The sequence below is a fragment of the Theropithecus gelada genome, chromosome 2 (genome assembly GCF_003255815.1).
Source record: "Theropithecus gelada isolate Dixy chromosome 2, Tgel_1.0, whole genome shotgun sequence".
Classification (NCBI taxonomy): domain Eukaryota; kingdom Metazoa; phylum Chordata; class Mammalia; order Primates; family Cercopithecidae; genus Theropithecus; species Theropithecus gelada.
In genome coordinates, this window is record NC_037669.1 from 95,672,481 (window position 1) to 95,698,465 (window position 25,985).

The 25,985-nt window shown below is 40.6% G+C and overlaps 2 protein-coding genes across 14 annotated transcripts in view; both read right to left on the reverse strand.

The window, feature by feature from the left end:
• Positions 1-1,488: 1,488 nt before the first annotated feature.
• On the reverse strand, positions 1,489-13,894 carry ZNF35 (zinc finger protein 35). 3 transcript variants are annotated; one of them, XM_025376108.1, is made up of 4 exons: positions 13,787-13,894; positions 11,082-11,400; positions 9,642-9,786; positions 1,489-3,586 (listed from the first exon to the last, which is right to left on the reverse strand). In XM_025376108.1, exons 2-4 carry the CDS (start codon positions 11,271-11,273, stop codon positions 2,340-2,342), a joined length of 1,584 nt encoding a protein of 527 aa, XP_025231893.1. In that variant the 5' UTR covers positions 11,274-11,400; positions 13,787-13,894; the 3' UTR covers positions 1,489-2,339. The 3 variants fall into 3 exon arrangements, with proteins under 3 accessions (XP_025231893.1, XP_025231895.1, XP_025231894.1); XM_025376110.1 differs by having other exon boundaries at positions 1,494-3,586; positions 11,082-11,397; positions 13,810-13,880; XM_025376109.1 differs by having other exon boundaries at positions 1,494-3,586; positions 11,082-11,397; positions 13,787-13,880.
• A 255-nt stretch (positions 13,895-14,149) lies between these two features.
• Positions 14,150-25,985, reverse strand: part of LOC112619021 (zinc finger protein 197) — a 56,180-nt gene continuing 44,344 nt past the window's right edge. For 7 of the 11 annotated variants that reach the window (XM_025376771.1, XM_025376775.1, XM_025376773.1 and 4 more), the window contains one exon: positions 14,150-20,736. In XM_025376771.1, coding sequence (XP_025232556.1) covers positions 18,416-20,736 — 2,321 coding nt within the window. In that variant the 3' untranslated portion in view covers positions 14,150-18,415. The remainder of the gene's footprint in view (positions 20,737-25,985) is intronic. The other 4 variants (XM_025376779.1, XM_025376780.1, XM_025376777.1 and 1 more) reach the window with 1 other exon arrangement.

The window sequence follows — 25,985 nt, forward strand, 5'->3', positions numbered from 1 at the left end:
CTGTAGGCCAGGCATGGTAGCTCGTGCCTGTATTCCTGACACTCTTGGGAGGCCGAGGCAGGTGGATCACCTGAGGTCAGGAGTTCGAGACCAGCCTGGCCAACATAGTGCAACCTCATCTCTACTAAAAATACAAAAAAGGCTGGACAGTGGCTTACTCCTTAATCCCAGCACTTTGGGAGGCTGAAGCAGGTGGATCACGAGGTCAGGAGTTTAAGAGTAGCCTGACCAACCCCGTGGCTACTAAAAATACAAAAATTAGCCGGGGGTGGTGGTGTGCACCTGTAGTCTGAGCTACTCAGGAAGTTGAGGCAAGAGAATCGCCTGAACCCGGGAGGCGGAGGTTGCAGTGAGCCAAGATCGCGCCACTGTACTCCAGCCTGGGCGAGAGCAAGACTCCATCTCAAAAAAAAAAAACAAAAAAAAAAACTGGCCAGGCATGGTGGCACTCACCTGTAGTCCCAGCTACTCAGAAGACTGAGGTGACAATTACTTGAACCTGGGAGGCAGAGGTTGCAGTGAGCCGAGATCGTGCCACTGTACTCCAGCCTAAGCAAGACAGCCAAGACTTCATTTCAAAAACAAAAAACAAACCAAAAAAAGTGCTCTATAAACTAGAAAACACTATGTGATTAATATTTAGTCTTGCAGAAATGTGATAATAAATGCATGGGACTTCTGCATGAGAGTTGCATCAGGCTCAGCATTTATGATAAATGCTCTCGTATGCCCTGAGGCACTGGAATAGCGTGGAGGGACAGAGCCAGAAATCAGGAGACCAAGTAGTCTTAGGTTTGCTGATTTCTGGTCACAGTGCCTAAGGCACTCCCCAAAATCTGTCACATCAGCTTCCTCACCTGAAAAATGGGACTACATACCCCTTTGTCTCCCCCACAGGTCTGCATCGGGATTACAGGTAGTGAGGCAAGTGGCATGGCAGAACACAGAATCTAGATTCAGATCCTGGACTTGGATATAAGCTGTCACTTGTTACTTGGCCTTGCGCTAAATGACCATTCTCAGGTAAACAGGCAACCACCTCTTTCAGTGTTGTAAGGACTAAGGTAGTGATCTATGTGAATGCGTGAGATACATGCCAGGTATCATGGTCAATACATAAGGGTACACAACAAAGAATAAAAGTTCTGTATAAATACAAGGCAATATTATTACATATTACCTACTGCATAGTTTAATAAACCATTCTTCCAGGAGTAAAGGCTCAATGGTAACAAAGGTATCTTACCTTAGCCAGTTTCTTCATCCCTCTAAAAGTTTTCATATTCCAACACCTCTGAATTTCTCAAAAAATCAAATTAAGACCTTAGGAATCTTACTTCCACCTTCCCTCTCCCTTCACTTTCCCTCTTAGGTCCTCTCAGAATGAGAAGAGCTCCACCATTTCTTCTGAACACCATCCAGAATGTCAGAATGAAACCCAAACTGAGACCCCTGCCTGGACTTGAGCAGAATGACAGCAGAGACAACTGGAGCATGCCTCTAGGCAAGCTTTATTCTTTGACTCCTTTATCCAGGAAAGGGCTGTTAGTTGCATCTCACCCAAATGGAATGTGATGGGAATTGGGGGCTTGAGATGTTTGGAGAAGGAGCTGTTGATCTGGGCAAATGAATATAGCTGGTGTGTGGTGTCCATCAATCCTTGAGTGCTTGGCCATGCAGACTAGGGAATGGTCAGAATAGACTCAGAGGTCCCCAGATCTTTACAATACCAAGGTTCAAGAGGTATAGACAGTAAGGAAAAAGTCCATTTCCTATTTCTGTCCATTTTCAGTAAAGTTTTTTTGTTTTGACTGACTGTCTAAAAATTACCTAGGAAATGGAAAGCTTATAAACGTTCATAAGTGAATTGTTGAACTGATACCCCAAGTGGTTTCCTTACCTAGTCACCACTTAACCAGAAATATTAGAATACACAGTTCAACCAGAATTCAACCAGGCAGATAACCTGCCTGTTGCTTAAGCAATCATCAGAGTTTTAAAAAACAAAATTAAGCAAAAAAGACCTTTCCCCAAATAGCATCATTACCACTTAGCTTTGTATGACCCATTCCTAAGAAAGCCACATTCCACTTCAGAAAACATGACCGCTTAAGGTACAGTTAAAACAAAGTCCTTGCCTTTAGGTGCTTACTTTTTGTTTTCTTTAAATTAGCCTCTGAAATGCTTTTCTTGTGTTTTGTGCTGCATTCCTGAAAACTCTTAACTTTTAAGGACATAGCCCTCACTTTTATAGAGGAGGAAGAAAACAGCAAAGAGGTGTCTCATTAGGGAGGCAGAAGGTTATGACCAATGCTGGAGGTCTTCCTCTTCCTTACTTGTTATTCAACAAGATGGGTTCTGTGGTGTCGCATGAGGTGTGAGTTGGAAATGAAAGCTGCACCACACTTCTCACATTCATAGGGCTTCTCCCCGGTGTGGGTTCTCTGGTGCACGGTGAGGCTCGACCTCTGTCTGAAGGCCTTCCCACACTCATTACATGTGTAAGGTTTTTCTCCATTATGAATTCTCTGATGAATAAGTAGGTATGAGCTACATGTGAAGGCCTTCCCACATTCATTACATACGTAAGGAAGATCTCCACTGTGAATTCTCTGGTGGACAATAAGGCAAGAGAGCTGACTGAAGGCTTTCCCACATTCGCTGCAGTCGTAAGGTTTCTCTGCAGTGTGAATTCTCTGGTGCACAATAAGGTGTGAAAAACAACTAAAGGCTTTCCCACACTCTTTACACTCATATGGCTTCTCACCAGTATGGCTTCGCTGATGTACAATGAGATTTGCACTCTGGGTAAAGGCTTTGCCACAATCGTTACAAGCAAAGGGCTTCTCCCCAGTGTGGATCCTCTGGTGGACAATGAGGTTTGAGCTCCTAGTAAATGTTTTCCCACATTCATTACATTCATAGCATTTTTCTGTAATGTGGACTTTCTGGTGCCGAGCAAGTTGTGAGCTGTAACTAAAGGCTTTCTCACATTCACTGCACTTAAAAGTTTTTTCTAAGGAGTGGATTTTTTGATGTACAGTAAGATTTGAACTCTGAGTGAAGGCTTTCCCACATTTTGAGCAAACATAAGGTTTCTGTCCAGTGTGGATTCTCTGATGCACAACGAGGTTTGCACTTTGAATGAAGGCCTTCCCACACTCATGACATTCAAAGGGTTTCTCTCCAGTGTGGATTCGCTGATGCACAACGAGGTTTGCACTCTGACTAAATCCTTTCCCACACACGCTACATGTAAAAGGCTTTTGCCCCAGCTGGGTTTTTGGATTTTTAACAGCGCCAGAATTAAGGCTGTATTTCCCCCCAGATTTCTTACATTTCTGGTTTTCTTCTTCTTTGAAGCTTTCAGATAACTGACGGTCATTCACTATCACTTGTCTGAAATCTTTCTTTTCCCTCTTTATTCTCTGCCTCTTTAACATGTTTCCTTTTTCACAAGCTTCTCCTAACTCAGGTCCTTGAGGATCAGCTTTCTGGATTCTTTCTGATATGATGAGGGGTTTTTCAGCTTCCTCACATATCTCAGTTTTTGGAACCAGTAACTGTAGGTTCTTGGTTTCATCACCTGAACCAAGAAACAGACAATACAAATGTTAGCTTTCTCTGGCCTAGAAAAACAATAGGATCATCAGGTCATAAAAGGGAGTATGTGATCTCAGCACCTCCACAAAATGGCTTCATCAAAAAAAAGAATCCCATCACATGTTACCTCTCCTCTATAGGTTCTTCAGCTGGGGCTTTGCCCTCCTCTCTACCTACAGCAGAATCCACTGACTCATGGTCTTTCCAGCACTTCCACTTGCCTCCATTAGACACTTAACCCCACTGCCTCATGCCAGGGAGGCCCAATCTCCAGACAGCGCTCCTCCTGGCTGTATGATGACTGCCCTTGCAATGAAGACCAGTTATGAAGGACACGAGCCTCTCCCTAGGCTTGCCTTCTTACCTTAGCTACTTAGTGTGGATTTGCTTACAACCCACCAGTTAATTAGGGAGATTTGCTACCTGTAAACAAAGATCTAGCAACCGAGGTTTCTGTGTCTGAGGATACTGGATATCAAAGAAAGGATAAGCATGGACAGAAAGGGTAACACTGGCTGCCAAGATAGCCACAGCAGCCAAAAGCATATGAAACGCTGTGAGGTCCTGCAGCATATAGGTTAAGAACATGGATTCTAGAGCCAGACTGCCTGGTTTCAAATCTCTGCTCTGACACTAACTAGCTGCATGACTTTGGGCTACTTAACTCCTGTGTGCCTCAGTTTCCCAATCTCTAAAACAGGGATACTAATAGTATCTACCTCATAAGGCTGTGAGTATATTAATGGAGTTGCTCTATGTCAACTACTAAGGCAATGTCTGGAATACAGTCAGTGTTCTGAATGTGTGCAGCAACTTTCAAGCTGACTGATGATGTTGTGAGGGGTCAGAAGGAAAGATGAATGCTCAGGGGAGGGGAGTTGCTATGGTGATAGACAGCTACACTAGGAGAATTAAAAAAGAAACCGTACATGGCAAACTCTTACCCTTGTGTCATAGGAATAGCTTAGCACTGTGTCAAGGAAAGCTGACCTTGTTGAGTTATGGCATAGCCTGCTCCACAATGCCAGAAAATATCATGAGAACATCAAAACACCCTGAAGCTTTATGATACTGATTAGTCTCTGGATGCTTTACATTGCTTCAGAATCTAATGGTATCAAAAAGGAGTCCTGCTATCAGTAACATCATAGTTCTTTATGTTTGTCTCCTCTGCACCCTCACTTTCCTTGACCTTGAAATGTGCAACCATGTAACCCAGTTTTGGCACAGTGAACCCTTAACAAGTGTTTGTCAGTTAAACCAAGCTCAAGAAATAAGGCAAGTGAAATAAAGGGAAACAGGAATGGGTGGCAAGCCTGTAGAGGAGGGAGGTATTCCCACTGGTGATGTCAGCTCAGAAATAAGCAGTGGTGCTGTGAGCTTCAGGTTATAACTGCTGCTACTGCACGGTGGGGAGACTAGCACCCATGAGAGGGAAATATCCTACAGGATGACCATCCAACCAATGATATGAGTGGGTGGGACAAGGATGTTGGAGTGGTACAAAGCAATATTGCGGGTAGGAAAACAGCCTGGTTTGATTGCCTGGTTAAGAGTATGGTAATCCGAAATTCTATCACAATCGTTCAGACAAGATGAGCAGTGTCAGAGGAAAGAAATGCCCAAGTGCTAGATATAGTAGAGCCCCAGATATGACAAACAATAAAAATCTGAAATGCTGGCAGGTCGCAGTGGCTCACGCCTGTAATCCCAGCATTTTGGGAGGCTGAGGTGGGCAGATCACCTGAGGTCAGGAGTTTGAGACCATTCTGGCCAACATGGTGAAACCCCGTCTCTACTGAAAATACAAAATTAGCCAGGTGTGGTGGTGCATGCCTGTAGTCCCAGCTACTTGGGAGGCTGAGGCAGGAGAATTGCTTGAATCTGGGAAGTGGAGGATGCAGTGAGCTGAGACTGCACCACTGCACTTGCACTCCAGCCTGGACGAGACAGAGACGCTATCTCAAATCTAGAGAAAAAAAAAAAAAAAAAAGCCAGGTGTGGTGGCTCATGTAATCCCAGCACTTTGGTTTGGGGGGCCAAAGCAGGTGGATCACCTGAGGTCAGGAGTTGGAGACCAGCCTGGCCAACATGGTGAAACCCCGTCTCTAGGAAAAATACAAAAAAATTAGCTGGGTGTTGTGGCAGGCACCTGTAATCCCAGCTGCTCTGGAGGCTGAGGCATGAGAATCACTTGAACCCAAGAGGTGGAGGTTGCAGTGAGCCGAGATCACGCCACTGCACTCCAGCCTGGGCGGCAGAGTGAAACTCATCTCAAAAAAAAAAAAAAAAAAATCTAAAATGCTAAACTTTTTCTGGTTATTTCTATTCCTACTGTTCTGCTATCTCTCGCTTTTTAAAAATGTACTGTTTTTCTCTCTGTAGTTTACTTGCTCTTCTATCTTTTCTTCTGCTGTTGCTTTCTTATTTTTTCCTGTTATCTTGACTCCTTACTGACTCTTCATCTCTCTCCTCTCCTATTTTTTAATTTTTGTGTGAAATATTTTGAATTTTTCCATATACAGTTTCATGCCTCTTCTGTTTTTCTTTTGCTGACTACTTTCTTCTCTTTATGTTCTTTACTGTTACTTTAACACCTACATCCCACTTTATTCTTCTCCCATCTAACATCTCCTCCTACATCCCACTTTATTCTTCTCTCATCTAACATCTCCTCCCTTGGTTCTTTTCACCTCCTCTTTTGCTTTAACTCCCCATCACTGACACCTGGGCCTCCCATCCCCAAGCTGGGCATCTCTCCAACAGAAACAGAGCCCATGAAAACTTTAGTTCATAGCTGCACTGTCTCCCTGACCTTCACTCCTACCCTCCTTACTGGGAGATTTAGAATGTTGGGCATGAAAAATGAAGATCAGTGGTAAACTGATTACTGTCAATAATGGAAACAACTCCTTCTATCTGAATGATGTCTCCTGTCAAAACCATTACAAAACCAGGTGCAACTGTAGCCTAGAAGGTTTTCATGCAAGTGATTCATCACTGAGTAAAGTAAGACCTGGGGTCTGGACAAAAGCCTAAGAAAAGAGAATTAGGGTCCATCTGGTGTTGGTCAAGTTCAAATTTCTTTGGGTAAAAAGATTAATCAGCAAATAATCTGGGTGTATAACCTCGGTTTCTCTGAAATGGTATTTTTCCTTTTTTAAAAACATGTAGGATTACTGTAGCTCTAGAGAAATTAAATTAAGTACAGAAATAATGAAAAACTAAACCAAAAACTAATTTGTGACCAACTAGAACACAGGCATAGCCATCGTTTTGAAATCAATACTTTTCTTTCACTTTTTTTTTTTTTTTTTAAAGACACCTGAAATGCTACATGAGGCTGCCATCTCAGCTGGTGACTATATTCAGAGATAAGAAGGGTAATTTGATTTACTAAATTTATAAGTCCAATTCATTAGATTTATAAAAGCTGTGTGTTTATCAAGATTTTATTTACAAGACTTGTAAATCTGCTCAGTTAGGTGTTTGGAATGTTTTAAAGAACTAAAGATATCAAATTTGCAATTATGTTTTATATAAAGAAATTTGATAAGCAGGTAGGATTAAATGTTTAAAAATTTTAATTTTATTTATATTTTTAGACGGATTCTCGTTCTGTCGCCCAGGCTGGAGTGCAGTGGTGCAATCTTGGCTCACTGCAACCTCTGTCTCCCAGGTTCAAGCGATTCTCCTGTTTCAGCTTCCCGAGTAGCTGGGACTACAGGCACGCACCACTACACCTGGCTAATTTTTGCATTTTTAGTAGAGACAGGTTTTCACCATGTTGGCCAGGCTCGTCTCGAACTCCTGATATCAGGTGATCCACCTGCCTCCGCCTCCCAAAGTGCTAGGATTACAGGTATGAGCCACTGCGCCCGGCCAAAATGTTTAAAAAATTTAATCTGTAAAATTTGAAGCTTAACTGAACATAAATTAAAGAAAAAATACAAATGCTCTCACTTTTATACAAATATTTCTAGACGTATGGATGAAGTAAAAAGTTATGCTTAATGGCTTAAAAATTGGTTTTTAAATGAATAAACTTTAATAAATGCAACATTAATTAAAATATGAAAACTGCAGTTAAAACTTGCTCAGACATTAAAAACCCAGTAACAATCACAATTTCCAAAGCACTTTCATGTATATTATACAATTTCATCACGATGATGAAACTGTTCTCCTTCAGCTAAAAAAAGAGCAAGGTTGTGTCTTATTCATTTCTGTATCTCTAGCACCTATCACACTGCCTGGCACACAGGAAGGAGAGCGCCAACGAATCCTATACTTAATGAATGAACACACCCAATTTGTAGAACAGGAAATGGAGGTCCAGAGAGAGAAGGGACTTACTCAAGGTCACAGTTACTAGAGGCAGGGCAGCAACCCCACTCAGATGTCTCTCACACATAGAGCTCAGTGTTCCCGCCATCGCCTGCTGAAATCGCCATGGAAATAGTGTTGGCAGTGTTCCTGCCATCGCCATGGAAATAGCTGGCAGCACAAAATGGTAAGTCTCGGGTATGAACACGGTCTTGAGTTAAGAGGCAAAGTAGGAAAAGGGAGCCCATTCCTGATGAGGTGCAGCTGTTGGGGTTAAGACTATGAATGGCTGATAAAGCCAACAGACAGAAAATAAGTGACACGCAGGGGAATGCACCAGAGAGAATGGAACAAAAAGCAGAAAGTGGGGAACAGAAGCTGCTAAGAGTTTGGGAATAATTAAAAATGAGACAAGAAAATCTAGGTGGAGATCCTCGTCTTCCCCATAGCACTGGTTTAAGAAAGTGACTTGGTCCCCAGATGCCTGAGGAACTGGTTAGGGAGGAGAGAGGGTTCAAAGTGTTAATTATCTGGCAGACTCATAAAAAGAACAGGGCTTGACAATCATCCGATAAGTGCTTTGAAACACAGGACTCATGGATACTGCATTCTTGACCCTCACTTAAATGTCACTCCTCCACAGGCAAGCTTCTGCCACTGCCAGTGAGATCTTTAGAACATACTACCCTTTCTTTAGTCCTAGCTTAGAGAGAACAAGTTGATAAGCCATCAGTACCCTCCATGAAGACCTAGTTTTGAACCTCATTATGGTTGACATAGCTGCTCAAAATTCTCCATAATTTGCACAAAGATCTATGAAAACAGAACATCTCCAGGGCATTTGCTCAAAATCACCACAAAAGTTGACTGATCCTACCTCAGCTAGCATCTCTTGCAGGCTCACTAACCTATGCTAACTACAAAGCATATAAAGAGGACATGTGCTTACATGTGTGCACAGAGATGAAACTCACTGAACAATAAATATCACTAAAAAGTAAGTTTGGAATTCGCCTATTGTATGGTAAAAACACCTGATGGCAACAACTTAAGCATAACCTGAGAATGAGCTTGTATGGCAGACACACCTGAACACAGTTTGGAGTTCCAAGCAAAGGAATCCAGAAGTGGCCAACCTGGAGATCTATTCCTTATCCATTCCCCACCCCTTTCAGTGGAATATGGGCCCTAAAGGGGATTGGGGCCCCTTGTTTTGTGTTAAATTAAGGCTGCCAGGTGGAGGTCATTCATGGGAGGGTGTTAAGTGAAAATGTTATATAAACTGCATGCCTTTGGCAAGCGGTTGCAGTTCTCCTGCCCAGCCTGTGCCGCTGGGGCATGTGGTTCTCCTGTGCCCAGCCCACTGCCTCTAGACTGTCTAACCTGTATATAAACATCTAGTAAAACTCCATGTCGTTTGCTGGCCCTGGGTCTCTTCTTCAGCCTCTTGAACCTGGTGCCATATTGCTGTTGATTAGGTTTTAGGGACAAAACCTATGTTTGTCTGGTGTCTTGAGCCTGTGTGCAAAATAAGGCACTTCCCGTAACATATGCACAGGCATTTCAGCATTTGTCTTTCCAACTTTCCTTGACACTTTTAATACCTCAGTACTCTGTTGGTCAACCTAGGAAACTGGATGCCCACCACAGTCTCTGAAAAGATTTTGAGAAACCCCAATGGTCAGATTCAGAATCAGGGAATTGAACCATACCTAGAAAGTTCATGGTCCCATGAGTCTCCAGTATCTCACTCTTGGCCAGAGTCCCTGGTAACGAGTAGCTGCCAAGGGGTGAAGCAGCAGGTGCCTCCTGAGTTGCTTTCAGGACTACCGCCATGTCCCAGAATATGTTCTGACTCTAGAGACAAGGAGGAACGTGTTTAAGAGGGAACTGGTGGTAGGGGGTAGTGTGATTACAATTTTGAGAATGAGAACATAATTATCTATTCCTGGAGGCCATAAAACAATTTTTAAAAACAGAAAAGGAAGCCAGAGTCTCCTCCAATCCCCAGGGTGAGTTGGGCAGAGAAGCAAGCCAGCTACTTTCTTGCTTATTACTTTGATTGCACCTCACTGCTCACTCCAGAATCTAAACCTAGCTTATCAGTGAGTACATAAGCGGAGAGAGCATATGGGAAGAATTTTCAAAGTGAACTTTTGTGGGATCTAAGGAACAAAGCAGCAAGGTTTTGATGATATTATTACAGAAAGACTCTGGGGGAACCTCTGCCCTCATTTGACTAGTAATGGTAAGGGGTGCATTTGAAACATTAAGGACAGCACAGTGTACAGCCTCATGAGTCAAAGTGTGGTGCAAAGATCAGCAGCAGTATCTGCATCACCCACAAGCTTGAAAAAAAAAAAGAAAAAGAAAACGCAGACTCTCAGACCATACCCAGACGTCCTCAATCAGAATCTGAACTTCAACTATTTTAACAAGAGCCCCTAGGTGATTCCTATGCACATTAAAGTTTAGAAGCTCTGGTTAGCATTGTCAAAACCTGACTGAAATCACCTGAAGAGTTTTTAAAAACATGGATACCCAGGTCCCACCCCTAGATTCTTTTTTTTTTTTTTTTGAGACAAGGTCTCACTCTGTTGCCCAGGCTAGAGTGCAGTGGCGTTAATTCGGCTCACTGCAACCTATGCCTCCCGGGCTCAATCAATCCCTCCACCTCAGCCTCCCAAGTAGCTGAGATTACAGGTACATCCCACCATTCCAAGCTAATTTTTTGTATTTCTGCATAGAAAAACACGAGGTGTGCAATGTTGCCCAGGCTGGTCTTGAACTCCTGACCTCAAGTGATCCTCCCGCCTTGGCCTCCCAAAGTGCTGGGATTACAGGTGTGAGTCACTGTGCTTGGACCCTGGATTATGATTTAATGGGAACAGAATACAGCATGGACATCAAGATTTTATAAAAAGCTCTCCAGGTTCTGTGTAGCAAAATTTGAGAACCACTGGTTTATAGAAAGTACTGAATGTCACATCAATCAGAAGAGAACATTTCTATCCTATTACAAGTGACTGGAAGCTAGAATCATACCCAAGAAATAAGACTCCAGGTGTGGAAGTAGAGGGGCAGAGTCCCCTCTTAAACTCCTTGAGGTCTTCAAGTATCTCCTCCCCTCTTCCTCTCAGGCCCCAATTTACCTTTTCTTCCTCTTCTGATCCATCAAGGCCTGTCTGAAGACCCTCCACTGGGGTCCAGACTTTGATGTTCTCAGAGTGCACTTGTTGGCTGGATGCCTGACCTGGGAAGTTTTCTTCTTCCTCCTCCTCCTTTTTCACCTTCACTGGGCCCCATGGAGCTAGGGCCACGGCTTCTCTCAATTCTGCAGTCATCTTCTCTGCTCAGCAGGGGAACTCATACAGATGGGAGCTGCCCAGCAGAGGTCAAACCCCATCTAAGCTTTATGTTTCAAAAGCTTCTTCTTGAGTTTCTTCCCAGGGCCAAGATGAGTACTGCCTACTGAGAAATCAGAAAACACTGTTAGCACCAAGGAGAGATTTGCTGGATGCCACTTAGCACACTGGCAAATTTCACCAGTGCCTGGCCAGGGGCCACTGTAGGACATGGAATCCTCTATTCCTCCCTCATAGGATGAAGGGGTTGGACTGTAAATATGTAATGTCTTCTCATAATAACCACATTGCAAACAGCTTTATATAATGTTTATTGATTTTTTCCTGATTAAAAGTTAACATACTTTTATTGTAAAAACTTAAAAAATGCAGCAAATGATTAAGAAAAACCATCTCGGTCTACCTCCAAAGAGATAACCACTATACATTTTAAGATTTAAGATATTTCTTTCAAAGGAAAATCTCCAACTGTACTACTAATAATTATGATTTTATAAATTCTTGTTTTTGACTATGGGGATACATATTTTCACAATTATCATCATAGCATTTTTTAAAAAAGGATTTTACAACAAAAGATTTTTTATTGCCAAGGATACAAAATAATGTGAACAAAAGGATCCCAAGAAAAAGACTGGGAGTCTTTATACAAACATGTTAGCAGTGGGTAGTTATCTCTGGGTGGTGTAATTACAGGTAGTTTTAAGGTTCTTTTCATTTTTTTTATTTGATTTTTACATTTTCCATAGCTTCCAAATGTCCTGTGAGATAAAATATTACACTTAAGATTTAAAAAAAGATTACTTTCATGTTGCCATTCTTCATGGTTATTATTACTCTTTTTTAGATACAGAGTCTTGCTCTGTCTGCCAGGCTGGAGTGCAGTGGCGTGATCTTGGCTCGCTGCAAGCTCTGCCTTCTGGGTTCACGCCATTCTCCTACCTCAGCCTCCCCAGTAGCTGGGACTACAGGCGCCCACCACCACGCCCAGATAATTTTTGTATTTTTAGTGGAGACAGGGTTTCACCGTGTTAGCCAGGATGGTCTCGATCTCCTGACCTTGTGATCCACCCACCTTGGCCTCCCAAAATGCTGGGATTACAGGCATGAGCCACCACACTCGGCTCTTCATGCTTATTTTAAATGCTACACAATAACCTATAGTGTTGATAAATCTTCACTGAAAAAGGATCAAGTAATACAGAAATATATAGAATTAAATATATAACCTATACACACTACACACACACATACAAAGTACTTATCAGTTTAGATGGGAGTCCTAACCCATTTTCTCTGCATTTACATACTTATATGTACACCTTCACACATACTGCTTATTTTTCAAAAACATACTTTAGATCATCACAGTTATATACTGTTCAGCAACCTGCATTGTTTTTTAACTCAATTTCTGTATTTCACAATAGTCTTAACAATCTTTCAATACAATACATATAGAACTACCTCACTCTGGCATAGTATTCTAAATTGTGGCTATATTATCATTTACGTAACCATATCCTATTTATGAACCATTTATTTAGTAAAAGTTTACATTTCCATTTTATTAATATTTAAAAGTTTTTCTTTGTAAATAATTTTTTTTTTTTTTTGCTGAATTATTCCTTTATAATAATCAGAGTTCAAGGATTATTCAAGGATTTGCTGGTTGATATGTACTGCCAAATTGCTTTCCAAAAGCACCATGCCAATTCATACCCTCACTAATTAACAGAAACCCTTTATCACAGCTAAGCCAGCAGGATTTCTGTTTTTAACCTGTGAGCAACATAACCTTACTAGTTTGATTGCTTATGAAGAGACTGAAATTCTTCCTTCTATCCCCCTTTGAATGTTTTATTGGAAAAGGGTGCTAAATCTTATTCAATCCCCTGTTGCTGCTATTGAAGTGATCATATTCTTTTCCCCATGTCAACTTACTGACCACTTACTGTATACACTGAATTTATTAAGTAATGCAATACTTTCATTCCTGTGACACCTTAATTCTGGAGGATTATTCTTTCCATCACTATCCGAATTCAATCTGGTAGGAAGGTCTTAAGACTAGTTCCACCTTGTGTATGTGCAAGACTGCCTACTGTGAGTACTCTCATGAGACTTCTGATCAGATTCAGACGGACCTCTGGTCCCAGAGGGCACAGGGCCCTCTATCAAAGGCTCCCTTTCAATGTCCTTTCTCTATTTCCAAACGTGGCAATCCATTCTCTCCACGTATAGGCTCCTCGCGTCCCCGTCCCTGGGACCTGTCTGGCCCCTTGGCTGGTCTGGGTCCATCCTCTCCCGGGCCAGGCCCCAGGTGGGCGGCAGCCGGGATTCCAAGGCTGTGGGGAACTCACCCACCCCAGGACAGACAAGGCTGGTGTCCCCAGGGAAAGGACGCAGGGGCCGCTCCTAGGGCCATGGTCCCTGGGACAGCCCCTCTTTCTCCCTCGACGTTCGTGCCCACCCGCTTCGATCTCACTCACTGTTCGCAGCTGAGAAGCCCGACCTGAGTTCACTGGCTCTGCAGCATGAGGCCGGCTGACCGGGACCTCAGCTCCCATCGGTACGAGAACAATGACCGGACAGGAAGTGTCTCGGGATGGGCTTCCGGCTCTCCAAGTAGCCAAGCCGGCCTCTCTAGGAATCTCGGAGGTGCTTTCCTCTCGATGGGTGTCCAGTGTCGCCCCACACCAGGGATGGGGCGAAACGCTTAGGAGGATTGTGCGGTTGGAAGCTCTAAGTGAGCCTCAGGGAGGGGTGCATCCCCAAGCAGAGATAGAACACTCAGGCGAGGCGCGCACCCAAGAGCCTGAAGCTACACAGCATTAATCTGTAAAAAGCCCTGATAATTTCCCCTCAAATATTTTATTTTGAAAATATCAGAGTACATAAAAGTTGAAAGTATGGCACATTGAATACCCGTATTTTCCATCTGGACTCAACAACGAACATTTTGCTATGTTTGCCTGATCTCTCAATACGTACTTAAAATCTTTTTTTTTTTTTTTAAGTTGTAAACATCAGAACATTAATTCCAAATACTTCAACATGCATCTCTTAAGATTAAGAATATTCTTCAAACTACCATCACCGTCACAGGTAAGAAAATTAACAAAAATTCCCTAATACCATCTAATAACCAATCATATTCAAATTTCCCAATTGTCTTAAAACATGTATAACTTTTTTTTCAAATCAGTTTCACACACTTTATTTGGTTATCGCTCTTTAGTTTTGGGTTTTGGTTGTCATTGTTGGTTTTTACTTTTTATTTTGAAATGATAGATTCACAGGAAGATGCAAAGATAGCACCCTTCACCCACTTTCCCCTCATGGTTACATCTTACGTAATATGAAAAAGGAAATCAACATTGGTACAGTATGTGTCTATACTTTTGTCATTTTTAGCACATACAGATTTGTTTAACCACCACTACAATCAAGATACACTAGTGTTCCATCACCATCAAGACTTTCCTGGTGCTACCTCTTTATAGTTACATCCAACCCTCTCCCCATTTTCCCTCCCACCATCCCTAACCTTTGGCAACCATTAATCCATTTTTCATCTCTATAGTTTTATCATTTTGAGAATGTTATATGAATATTTTCATACACAATATGGCCTTTTGTGATTATTTTCACTCAGCATTAATTTTCTTGAAATTTATTTGCGTTGTTACGGATATCAATAAGTCAGTCAATTTTATTGCAGAGTAACAAGTATTCCATGGTAATACATAAACCACAATTTGTTTTAACCATCTAAGGAAGGATATATGGGTTGCCTACAGGTTTTGACCATTACAAATAAAGCTGCTATGAGCATTCATATACACGTTTTTGTGTGAACGCAAGTCTTCATTTCTCTGGGATAAATGCTCAGGAGTGCAATTCCTGAGGTATGACATACACATGTTTGGTTTTACAAGAAACTGCCAAATTATATTCCAGAGTGGCTATACCATTTTACATTTCCAGAGAAACAGTATCAGATCCTGTTTCTCTGCATCCTTGCCAGCAGTTACCACCATTTAAAAAAAAAAAAAAGTTAGCTATTCTGATAGGAATGTGGTGATATCTCATGATTTTGCTTTGCATTTCCCTCATGCCTAATGATGTTGAACATTTTTTCATTTGCTTATTTGCTATGTATACTTCAGTGAAATGTCTTTTATTTTCTAATTGTATTTACTTATTACTGTTAAATTTTGAAAGTTCTTTATGTAGTTTACATACAAATCCTTTGCTGGATATGATTTGCAGATATTTTCTCCCAACCTGTAATATCTTTTCATCTTTGTAAAAATGTCTCTTACAGAGCAAATTATCTTAATTTTGATGAAGTCCAATTTAACATTTTTTTTTTCCTTCCAAGGAGCATGCTTTTGAGTCATCTGAGCCTTCTTAGCTCAGTCCTGGGTCCTGAAGTTGTTGGTTTACTGCCTATGGATATCCAATTGCTCCAACAGTATTTGCTGAAAAGGCTATCCCTCCTCCATTGAATTGCTTTTGCCCCTGTCAAAAATCAATTGGCCATTTATGTGAGTCTATTTCTGGTTCTTAGTATCTAATGGCTCTTTAGTATCATCTTTTAAAAACAAGCCTCCTCATCCATGTTTTATACCTTTCATATGGAAATTTTCATACATACACAAAAGCAGAGAACGGTATAATAAACTCACAGTAGACTCAGACAGCTTGAACAATTTTCAGTCCCCTCTCTTTTTCATCATCATCATATTTTGAAGAAGAATCCAGGGCAGCTTTCTTATACAATATTCCATGTTCTGGATTTGTTTCTCATGGTGTCTTTTATTTGTTCCTCTGCCTCCTGTATTTCCTGTAACCTGGCAATGAGGTCCAAGAAGCTTAATGAAATTCAGGTTGAACATTTGTCAGCTTATTACATCACAGGAGGTGGCACATTATGTGGGCTGTCTCAATCTAAGCAATGTTACATTTTGTTACTTGCTGAAGAGGCAAATGACAGCAGTCTCTACTGTTAAACTACATATGTCCTTTGCAATTATTATATAAGCTGGGGTGATTCTTCTACAACATAGATGAAGCATTTTCATATTCATTATCTCATAAGAACTTTGTGAGGTAGATATTCTTCCTCCTGTTTGACAGATGAGGAATTCAAGGCTCCAAGAACTGAAGAGATTTTTTTCTGAGGCAGATGGCAAAACGTGACCCACATCCAGGTCTTAAGACTTTAAGCCTTAGGCCCCTTCCAGTTTTCACTCTTGGTTACCTTTCATTCTAATGAGGAACCAGCCCCCAAGGACTGTGGGGTTGAATTAGTAACATTTATGATAATCAAAATACCACTCTGACATTATTAAAAAACATAATCTTCATATTCAGGTATTATTCACAGTCCAGCTACAGAAACAGAACTTTGAAAATTACAACATAAAAATTACCAACTCAAAAATATAGACTGAGTTAAAACCTACAAATGTACTCAAGGACACAGAATGGTTCACAGGGGTTAATGGGCACTGACTGCATTGGCTTAATCAGTGAAGAGCTTGGCTCCGTAAGAAAAATTTATGACCCAGTAAATTTAGTGCTGGGACAGAATGCTGTTTCATGAGTAACAGGCTATCATTTGACAGCAATGATGAAATATTGATTAGAATTGACAATGACTGTGGCGGGGATCATCAGCTCAACTGCTCGGTCAAGGATTTTTTCCCTCTGGATAGGGAAAGCAGGGTACCACTGCCCTTCCATTTTAACACTCTACATCTGTTAAGTTTCAAATTCAGAAGCTGGAAAATAAATTGTTTTCCTTAGCATCACGGTTAATGGCTGGCCATAACATTTTTTTCCATACACATAAACTAGATATATAATCTATTAACTCCCTTATTTTTAAAGGTAAATTTAAAAAATTATTCTTACAGCACTAAATTCCAGTTAGCTATTCACCATACTTCCTCTTACAAAAATGAGCATCTTTTAGGTTCATAGAATCCCCCTCATTCTAATATTGACTTAATACACAAACTTACGTGATCCCATGTTTTAAACTTTGACCATAACCTCTTTTATCCAACTTTATTGACAACTGAATGATTTCAAAAAGCACTTTCACAAAGATCCTTTCATGTAACCCTCACAACAACCCTGTGAGGTAGGTATCATGTCAACATTTGACAGGAAACTGAGGCTTTAGGGCTGACTTAATAACATCACATGGCCATTAAGGGAAAGCCAGGAATCAAAGGTAGGTCTTCTGATTCCAAATCCAGTGCTCTTCTTAGGTTGTCCTCATCAGCAGACTCTTGTCCACTCAACTCCACACCTGACCATTCTGGATCATACTGCCTTCAGGTTTTCTATAGCAGTGACGCTATCTTTAAAATGCATACTATACACATTTTAAAAACCAATGTCTACTTTTTATGATTAAATTTTTAATTTTATTAATAAATTTATTTTTATTTACTAAAGATGGGTCTCCCTATGTTGCCCAAGTTTGTCTCCAACTCCTGGGCTCAAGTGATCTTCCCACCTCAGCCTCCCAAAGTCCTGGGACTACAGGAGTAACCCACTGCACCCAGCCCATGTCTACTTTTTAATACAAAGATATTGTTGCTGTCATTTACAAATATGTTATTAGATTTGAATTATGTTTTTGTAGACTTGAAAGTTGGGATGAACTTTCTTTTCTTTTTTCAGACAGAGTTTTGCTTTTGTTGCCCAGGCTGGAGTGCAATAGCATGCTCTCAGCTCACTGCAACCTCCGCCCTCCTGGGTTCAAGTGATTCTCCTGCCTCAGCCTCCTGAGTAGCTGGGATTACAGGCATGTGCCCCCATGCCTGGATAATTTTTGTATTTTAGTAGAGACAGGGTTTCACTATGTTGGTCAGGCTGGGCTCGAAATCCTGACCTCAGGTGATCCACTCGCTTCGGCCTCCCAAATGCTGAGATTACAGGTGTGAGCCACCACGCCCGGCCTATTAACTTTCTTCTATATGCTACTCATTTGTCTATTAAAGAGTAAATAATAAACTTTTTTTCTTAGAAGAAATATATATCATTTGTCCAACAGTTACTTAAGTAGGCAGGGATTCTATTCCATTTTATATATGACACTAGATTTTCTGAATCTCAATCTTGGACTCATGGGTGTTTTGTAGCCAAGACAATTCCTCAATGGTATGGATTTTCTGTTGAAGATGAATGCTGGAGGTCTGACAGAATTCTTTTTCAGACACATCACATTCACAAGGTTTTTCATCTGTGTGGATTTTCTGATGTACAGTAAGGTTTTTTCTTTGCCTAAAAACTTTACTACAATCATTACACCCATAGGGTTTCTCCCCTGTGTGAATTCTCTGGTGGCCAACTAAATTCCTCTTAGAAGTAAAGGATTTCCTACACTTCTCACACTCATAAGGTTTTTCCCCAGTGTGCATTCTCTGATGTACAACAAGGTTTTTATTCTGACTAAAGTCTTTTCCACACTCATTACATTTATAAGGTTTCTCTCCAGTGTGGATTCTTTGATGTACCATAAGATTTCTACTAGAGGTAAGGACTTTCCTACATATAAGACATTCGTAGGTTTTTTCTCCACTGTGAATTCTTTGATGTTCAATTAGGTTTCTGTTGTAGGTAAAACCTTTTCCACACTCATTGCATGCATAGGGCTTCTCGCCAGTGTGGATCCTCTGATGGGCTATAAGGTTTGAGCGGTAACTGAAGACTTTCCCACAGTCATTACATTTATAAGATTTTTCCCTCGTGTGAATTCTCTGATGTCCAATGAGGCTTTTCTTCAGAATGAAGCATTTGCCACACTCATCACACTCATAGGGTTTCTCACCACTGTGGATTCTCTTATGCTCAATGAGGTTTCTGTTTGAACTGAAAGCTCTTCCACACTCACCACATTCAAAGGGTTTTTCTCCAGTGTGGATTCTCCGATGCACAAGCAGGCTTGAATTGTAACTGAAAGCCTTCCCACAATCTTCACATTTGTAGGCTTTCTCTTGGGTATGGAGTTTCTGATGGACCATAAAACTTTTGCTCATAATAAAGGTTTTCCCACACTCTTGACATTCATATGGCTTCTCCCCATTGTGGAGTCTCTCATGGTCAATGAGGTTTCTGTTTGAACCAAAGACCTTGCCACAATCTTTACATTCATAGAGATTCTCTCCAGTGTGGAACCTTTGATGTAAAATGAGGCTCTTCTTCAGAATAAAAACTTTCCCACATTCATTACATTCATAGGGCTTCTCCCCATTGTGGAGTCTCTGGTGGTCAAAAAGGTAAGCACTTTGAGTAAAGGCTTTCCCACATTCAGTGCATTTATAAGGTTTCTCTCTGCTGTGCATCCTCTTATGGTCAAGGAAGTTTGACTTAGAACTGAAAATCTTCCCACACTTTTTACAACCAAAGGTTTTTTTTTCTGTGTGGACTCTCTGATGTAAGAGGAGGCTTTTACTTCGAATGAAAACTTTTCCACATTCTTTACACTTGTAAGGGTTCTCTGCACTGTGGAGTCGCTGATGGTCAATAAGGTAAGTGGTCTGAGCAAAGGTCTTTCCACATTCATCACATTTATAGGGTTTTTCCCCAGAGTGGATTCTCTGGTGCAGAATGAGGCTCTTCTTCAGAATGAAAGCTTTCTGACACTTGTTACATTTATAAGGTTCTTCCCCTTTGTGGAGCCTCTGATGGTCAATGAGGTAAGCATTCTGAGAGAAAACTTTCCCACATTCATTACACTTATAAGGTCTCTCCCCTGAATGGCGCCTTAGATGTATAATTAGGCCTGAGTGTCTATAGAAGCCCTTTCCACACTCTTTACACTTATAAGGTTTCTCCCCAGTGTGGATCCTCTGATGGTTTAGAAGGTAAGCACTTTGAGAAAATGCTTTCCCACATTCATTACATTTATAAGGTTTCTCCCCTGAATGGTTCCGTAAATGCATTAGAAGGCTCGAACGCTGAATAAAGCCTTTTCCACATTCCTTACATTTATGAGGTTTCTCACCAGTGTGGATTCTCCGATGGTTTATAAGATGGGAGATTTTATTAAAATGCTTACAACATATATCACATTTATAAAACTTCTTTCCTTCAGTACCTATTAAAGTTTCAGAAATAGCTGAACTGAAAGTCAAGCTGTCTCCAAATTCCTTCCACTTTTGGCCTTGTTTCTCTGGTGGAGTCCTTTTCTTCTTGTCTCGTTCACACAGGGAACCTTTCTTCACTGTATCTGCCCTTTCATCTGTTTCATTTCCCCACTGACTTGCCAAAACTTGCCATTCACACTCTTCTTCAAAATCAAGGACCTGGGGAACACTTCCTTGAAGTCTTTTTGATGTTCCTTTATGAGAGTCTGCTCTTTGAGAACTACTTGGCTTTGATGTCACCTCCTCATTCTCAGTCATGGTCTCCCATTCTGGTAAAAGGAATTAAAAATGCAAATGTTACCATGTCCCTGTGTTTGGAAGAATAGGATCTTCAAATGACTTTAAAACATTCTAGGAAGGCACACTTTAATATGCATACAAAAAGGAGAAACTTTTCATTAAATGAAGGTACAAAGAATAATGCTACACTGACAAGATGTTGTAAATGGATTAACATACAACTCAGGTTGAGACATTTTTAAGTGCTTTGTCTTCAGGAAGCAGATGGAAAAATACAAATAATGCTGAGAAAACAGAAGCAAGGAAAACCAGAGAGAAAACATAGGATCTTATGGAGGTGGTTCATATCTAAGGAACTTGGATAGAAGAGCAAGAACCATTTGTATTACAAGTAACTTTCTTTTTTATTTTCTTCATGTTAGAAAGATGGAAACTTTAAGGGAAGGAAAATATATGTAAGGACTCTGAAAGGCAATTTTTAATTTTTGAAAAGTCAAAGGCATGAATACTTTTTAACTGGTTGAAAGCAATTAACCAACAGAAAAGAAATCCATCGAAAAGCAACTTAATCCTTAGAATTTATATATAACTCCTACTCCATTTAAAATTAAGAAATGGAAAATTTAAAATTCATTTTAAAAAGGTCCGTTATGAACTCCCTTAATTACACATAAAACATAAAAGAAGAAATACAGAAAGAAAAGGGAAAATAGAATAAAAGTATGAAAACATCTGTAAAATGATGAGGCTGAACTAATCTCCAAGGTTCCTATCTACTCCAATAGTCTCAAATATTTTAAAATACGAACAGTATGAAAATGTTTTGAAAATTTACTTTTTTTTTTTTTTTTTTGAGACGGAGTCTCACACTGTCGCCCAGGCTGGAGTGCAGCGGCCGGATCTCAGCTCACTGCAAGCTCCACCTCCCGGGTTTGCGCCATTCTCCTGCCTCAGCCTCCCGAGTAGCTGGGACTACAGGCGCCCACCACTTCGCCCGGCTATTTTTTTGTATTTTTTAGTAGAGACGGGGTTTCACTGTGTTAGCCAGGATGGTCTCGATCTCCTGACCTCGTGATCCGCCCGTCTCGGCCTCCCAAAGTGCTGGGATTACAGGCTTGAGCCAACGCGCCCGGCATGGAAGTTTACTTTCAAACTACCCAAGTGTGAGAGAAATTATGAGCCAGTTCCCCCAAACTGTCTAGTAAGTAAAGTTATGTGAATAACAGTAACATCATCTTCTCTTTACATAACAATACTTTTCTTCTATCTAAACAGCGAGAGAAGATAAGAGTGCAGCCATTTTATTTCATTATACATTTCTTTAAGTTTATGAGATGATGAGGATGGCAAAGATCCAATAAATATTAACTTGAACTACAGACATTCTTAGGTCAGGCCCTCATATCTCATCTCAACTGCCCTTCTCTGTAGGACTCAGGCAGGACTGCCAATCACACTACCCACACCACCTGGCTGCAGGGCTGGGTATGTGTCTTAGGCCTATCCAATGCTGGTACTTCAGTTTCCTTATTCACAGTGAGGTTTCAAACATAAGGAGAGGCCGGGCACGGTGGATCATGCCTGTAATTCCAGTACTCTGGGAGGCTGAGGAGGGCGGATCACTTAAGGTCAGGAGTTTGAGAACAGCCTGGCCAACATGGTGAAACCCTGTCTCTACTAAAAATACAAAAATTGGCTGGGCGTGGTAGTGCACACCTGTAATCCCAGCTACTCAGGAGGCTGAGGCAGGAGAATCACTTGAACCGGGGAGGTGGAGGTTGCAGTGAGTCGAGATCACACCACTGCATTCCAGCCTGGGTGACAGAGCAAGACTCCATCTCAAAACAAAACAAAACAAGAACAAAACAAACGAAAAACAAAGACAAGAAGAATGCTGGTGGAGAGGGGGAGCTGCTTCTATATAATGAAACAAGCTTTAAGGAAATGAAGTGTTACAAGTAGTTAAACTGAGATGGAAAATGGTTAAGAAATTAGGAACTCTTATATCAGTAGCTAATTAGCTGGTTAAACTATTTAATATATGGGCCTCTTGAGCTTTTTAAGACTTTGTAGAAAAATGTCAGAATGATAGAGGGAGCTGGTTACTTTCCATAAAGTTTGGTGAATGAAGCCTGCAAGAAAAAGACACAGGCTTTCCTACCTCTAACACTCCCCACCTTCCATCTGCTCCAATTCATGCGTACCTTCTGTCAATGATCTTTCCAATATGTAAATTTGATCATGTCACTTACCTGCTCAAAACACCTAACTCTTCATTGCCTACAGGACAAAGCAGAAATAACCAGTGGAGTCAAAGGGATATCTTCACCCACTGCCTATTTTTCTGGTATCTATTAATGTCAGTACCTCTTACGCCCCTAGACTGTAGCCACAGTGAACTACATGCAGCTGCCCAAACATGTCATTTCTTGCCTATCACTGCCCGTGTCCTTTCCTCTTCCTGAATTGCTCTTCCTCTTTCCAAGTCACCATCCAATCCCGTACCTATACCCTTTAAAACTAAGCTCTAAAGTCACTCTCTGGACATTAACATTGATCTTAAAAAAATAAAAAGGAGTATAAACGATACTACCAATGATACTGTGCCAATAAATTAAGACAACTTAGAAGAAATAGGCAAATTCCTAGAAAGCCACAAACTACTAAAACTGACTCAAGAAAAAAAGGAAAATCTGAGTAGGTCTACAGCAGGGAAAGAAACTGAATCAGTAATTTAAAAAAAAAAAAATTACCGCCACCTCCTGCCCACACACAAAAAGCCCAGGCCCAGGTTGCTTCACTGGCAAATTCTACCAAACCTTAAAAGGATACCATTTCTTCACAAATTCTTCCAATAAACAGAAACATTTCCCAACGAATTCTATGAAGCTGGTATTGCCCTGATAGCAAAACCAGACATAACCATCACAAAAAAGAGAACTATAGATAAATATAGCTTATGAATACAAACATAAAAATCCTCAACAAAATGCTAACTAACCAAATCTAGCAGGACATAAAAAGAATTATACACCATGACCAGGTGAGATTTATCACAGGAAAATAATGTTGGTATAATACTAGGAAACCAATTAATGTAATACACCATATCAACAAAATGAAAAACAAAAACCACATCATCATGTCAATAGATAAAACACTCCATAGTGATAAAAACACTCAACAAAGTAGGAATAGAAAGGGATTTCTGGCCAGGCACAGTGGCTCATGCCTGTAATCCCAGTGCTTTGGCGAGCCAAGGTAGGTGGATCACTTGAGGCCGAGAGTTTGAGACCAGCTTGGGGAACATGGTGAGCCACTGTCTCTACAGAAAAAAATAAAATAAAAATAAAAACAAATAATTAGCTTGGTGTGTGCCTGTGGTCCCAGATATGTGGGAGGCTGAGATAAGAGGATTAGGAGGATTACTTCAGCCCAGGAAGTTGAGGATGTAGTGAGCCGTGATCACGCCACTGCACTTTAGCCTGGGCAACAGAGTAAGACCCTGTTGAAAAAAATTAAAATAAATTATATTTCATGGTGGAAGACTGAATGGGTTCTCTCTGAGAACAAGAAAAGGCTATCTGCTCTTGCCACTTCTAGTCAACATGTACTGGAGGTTCTAGCCAGATCAATTACGTAAGAGAAAGAAAGAAAAGGCATCCAGATTGTAAAGGAAGAAGTAAAATTATCTCTATTTGCAGATGACAAAATCTTGCATATAGACAATCCTTAGAAATCACTAAAAAACTATTAAAACTAATAAATAAGTACAGCAAGATTGCAGGATACAAGCTCAACATATAAAAATCAGTCTGACATGGTGGCAGACACCTGTAGTCCCAGCTACTCAGTAGGTTTAGGCTGAGGAATGCTTGAGCCCAGGAGCTCAAGGTCAGCCTCAGAAACGTATAAAATCCCATCTCACTTAAAAAAAAAAAAAAAAGGTATTTCTATCCATTAGTATTAAATAATCCACAAAGGAAATTAATAAAACATTAATAATAGTCTCAGAAACAAGATCAGGATAAATTTAACAAAAGAAGTGAAAAACTTATATTCTGAAAACTACAAAACATTATTGAAAGAAGCTCACGGCTTAAATAAATGGAAAGAAACCTCATGTTCAAAGATTAAAAGATTTAACATTAATAAATGGCAGTACTCCTCAAATTGATCTACAGATTCATTGCAATCCCCATCAAAATCTCAGCTTGTTTCTTCAAAGATATTGACCAGCTGATATCAAAATTAGATGGAAAGTCAAGAGACCTAGAGTAGCTAAAACAATCTTGAAAAAGAACATAATTGGAGGACTCACACGTTTTTATTTCAAAATGTACTATGAAGCCAAAATAGTAAGAGAGGGTGATACTGACATAAGGGTAGACATATAGATCAAAGGACTAGAATTGAGACTTTAGAAATAAACCCTCATATTTATAATCAACTGGTTTTTTTTAAAAGGGTGCCAAAACAATGCAATAGGGAAAGCACAGTCTTTTCAACAAATGGTGCCTGGGATAAATGGTGCCATATGCAAAAGAATGAAGATGGATCCTTATCTCATACTATATACAAAAATTAACTCAAAATGGATAAAAGACTGAAATGTAAGAGCTAAAACTTAAAAGAAAACATAGACATAAATCTTCCCGGCCCTTGATTAGTGACGATTTCTTAAATAGGACACCAAAAGCAGAAGCAACAAAAGAAAAAAAACAAACAAACTGGAACTCATCAAAATTAATGACTTTGTCCTTGAAAGGATACCATCAAGTAAGGGAAAAGTCACCAGGCCCAGTGGCTCATGCCTATAATGCCAGCACTTGGGGAGGCTGAGGCAGGAAGATCGCTTGAGGCCAGGAGTTCAAGACCAGCTTGGGCAACACAGTAAGATTCTGTCTCTACAAAAAATTTTAAAATTAGCCAGGCTGATGGGGTGCATTTGTAATCCCAGCTACTCAGGAGGCTGAGGTGAGAGGATCACTTGAGCCCAGGAGTTCAAGGCTGCAATAAGCTATGATCGCACCACTACACTCCAGCCTGGGCAACAGGGCAAGGCCCCACAGAATGGGAGAATATATTTATAAGTCATATATCTGTTAAGGGACTTATATATGGAATATATAAAGAACTCTTACAACTTAGTAATAAAAAGACACATAACCCAGTTAAAATATAGACAAAGAATGTGAATAGACAGTTTTCTCCAAAGACATACATATAGTCAATAAGAACATAAAAAGTTGCTCAACATCACTAACCATCGGGGAAA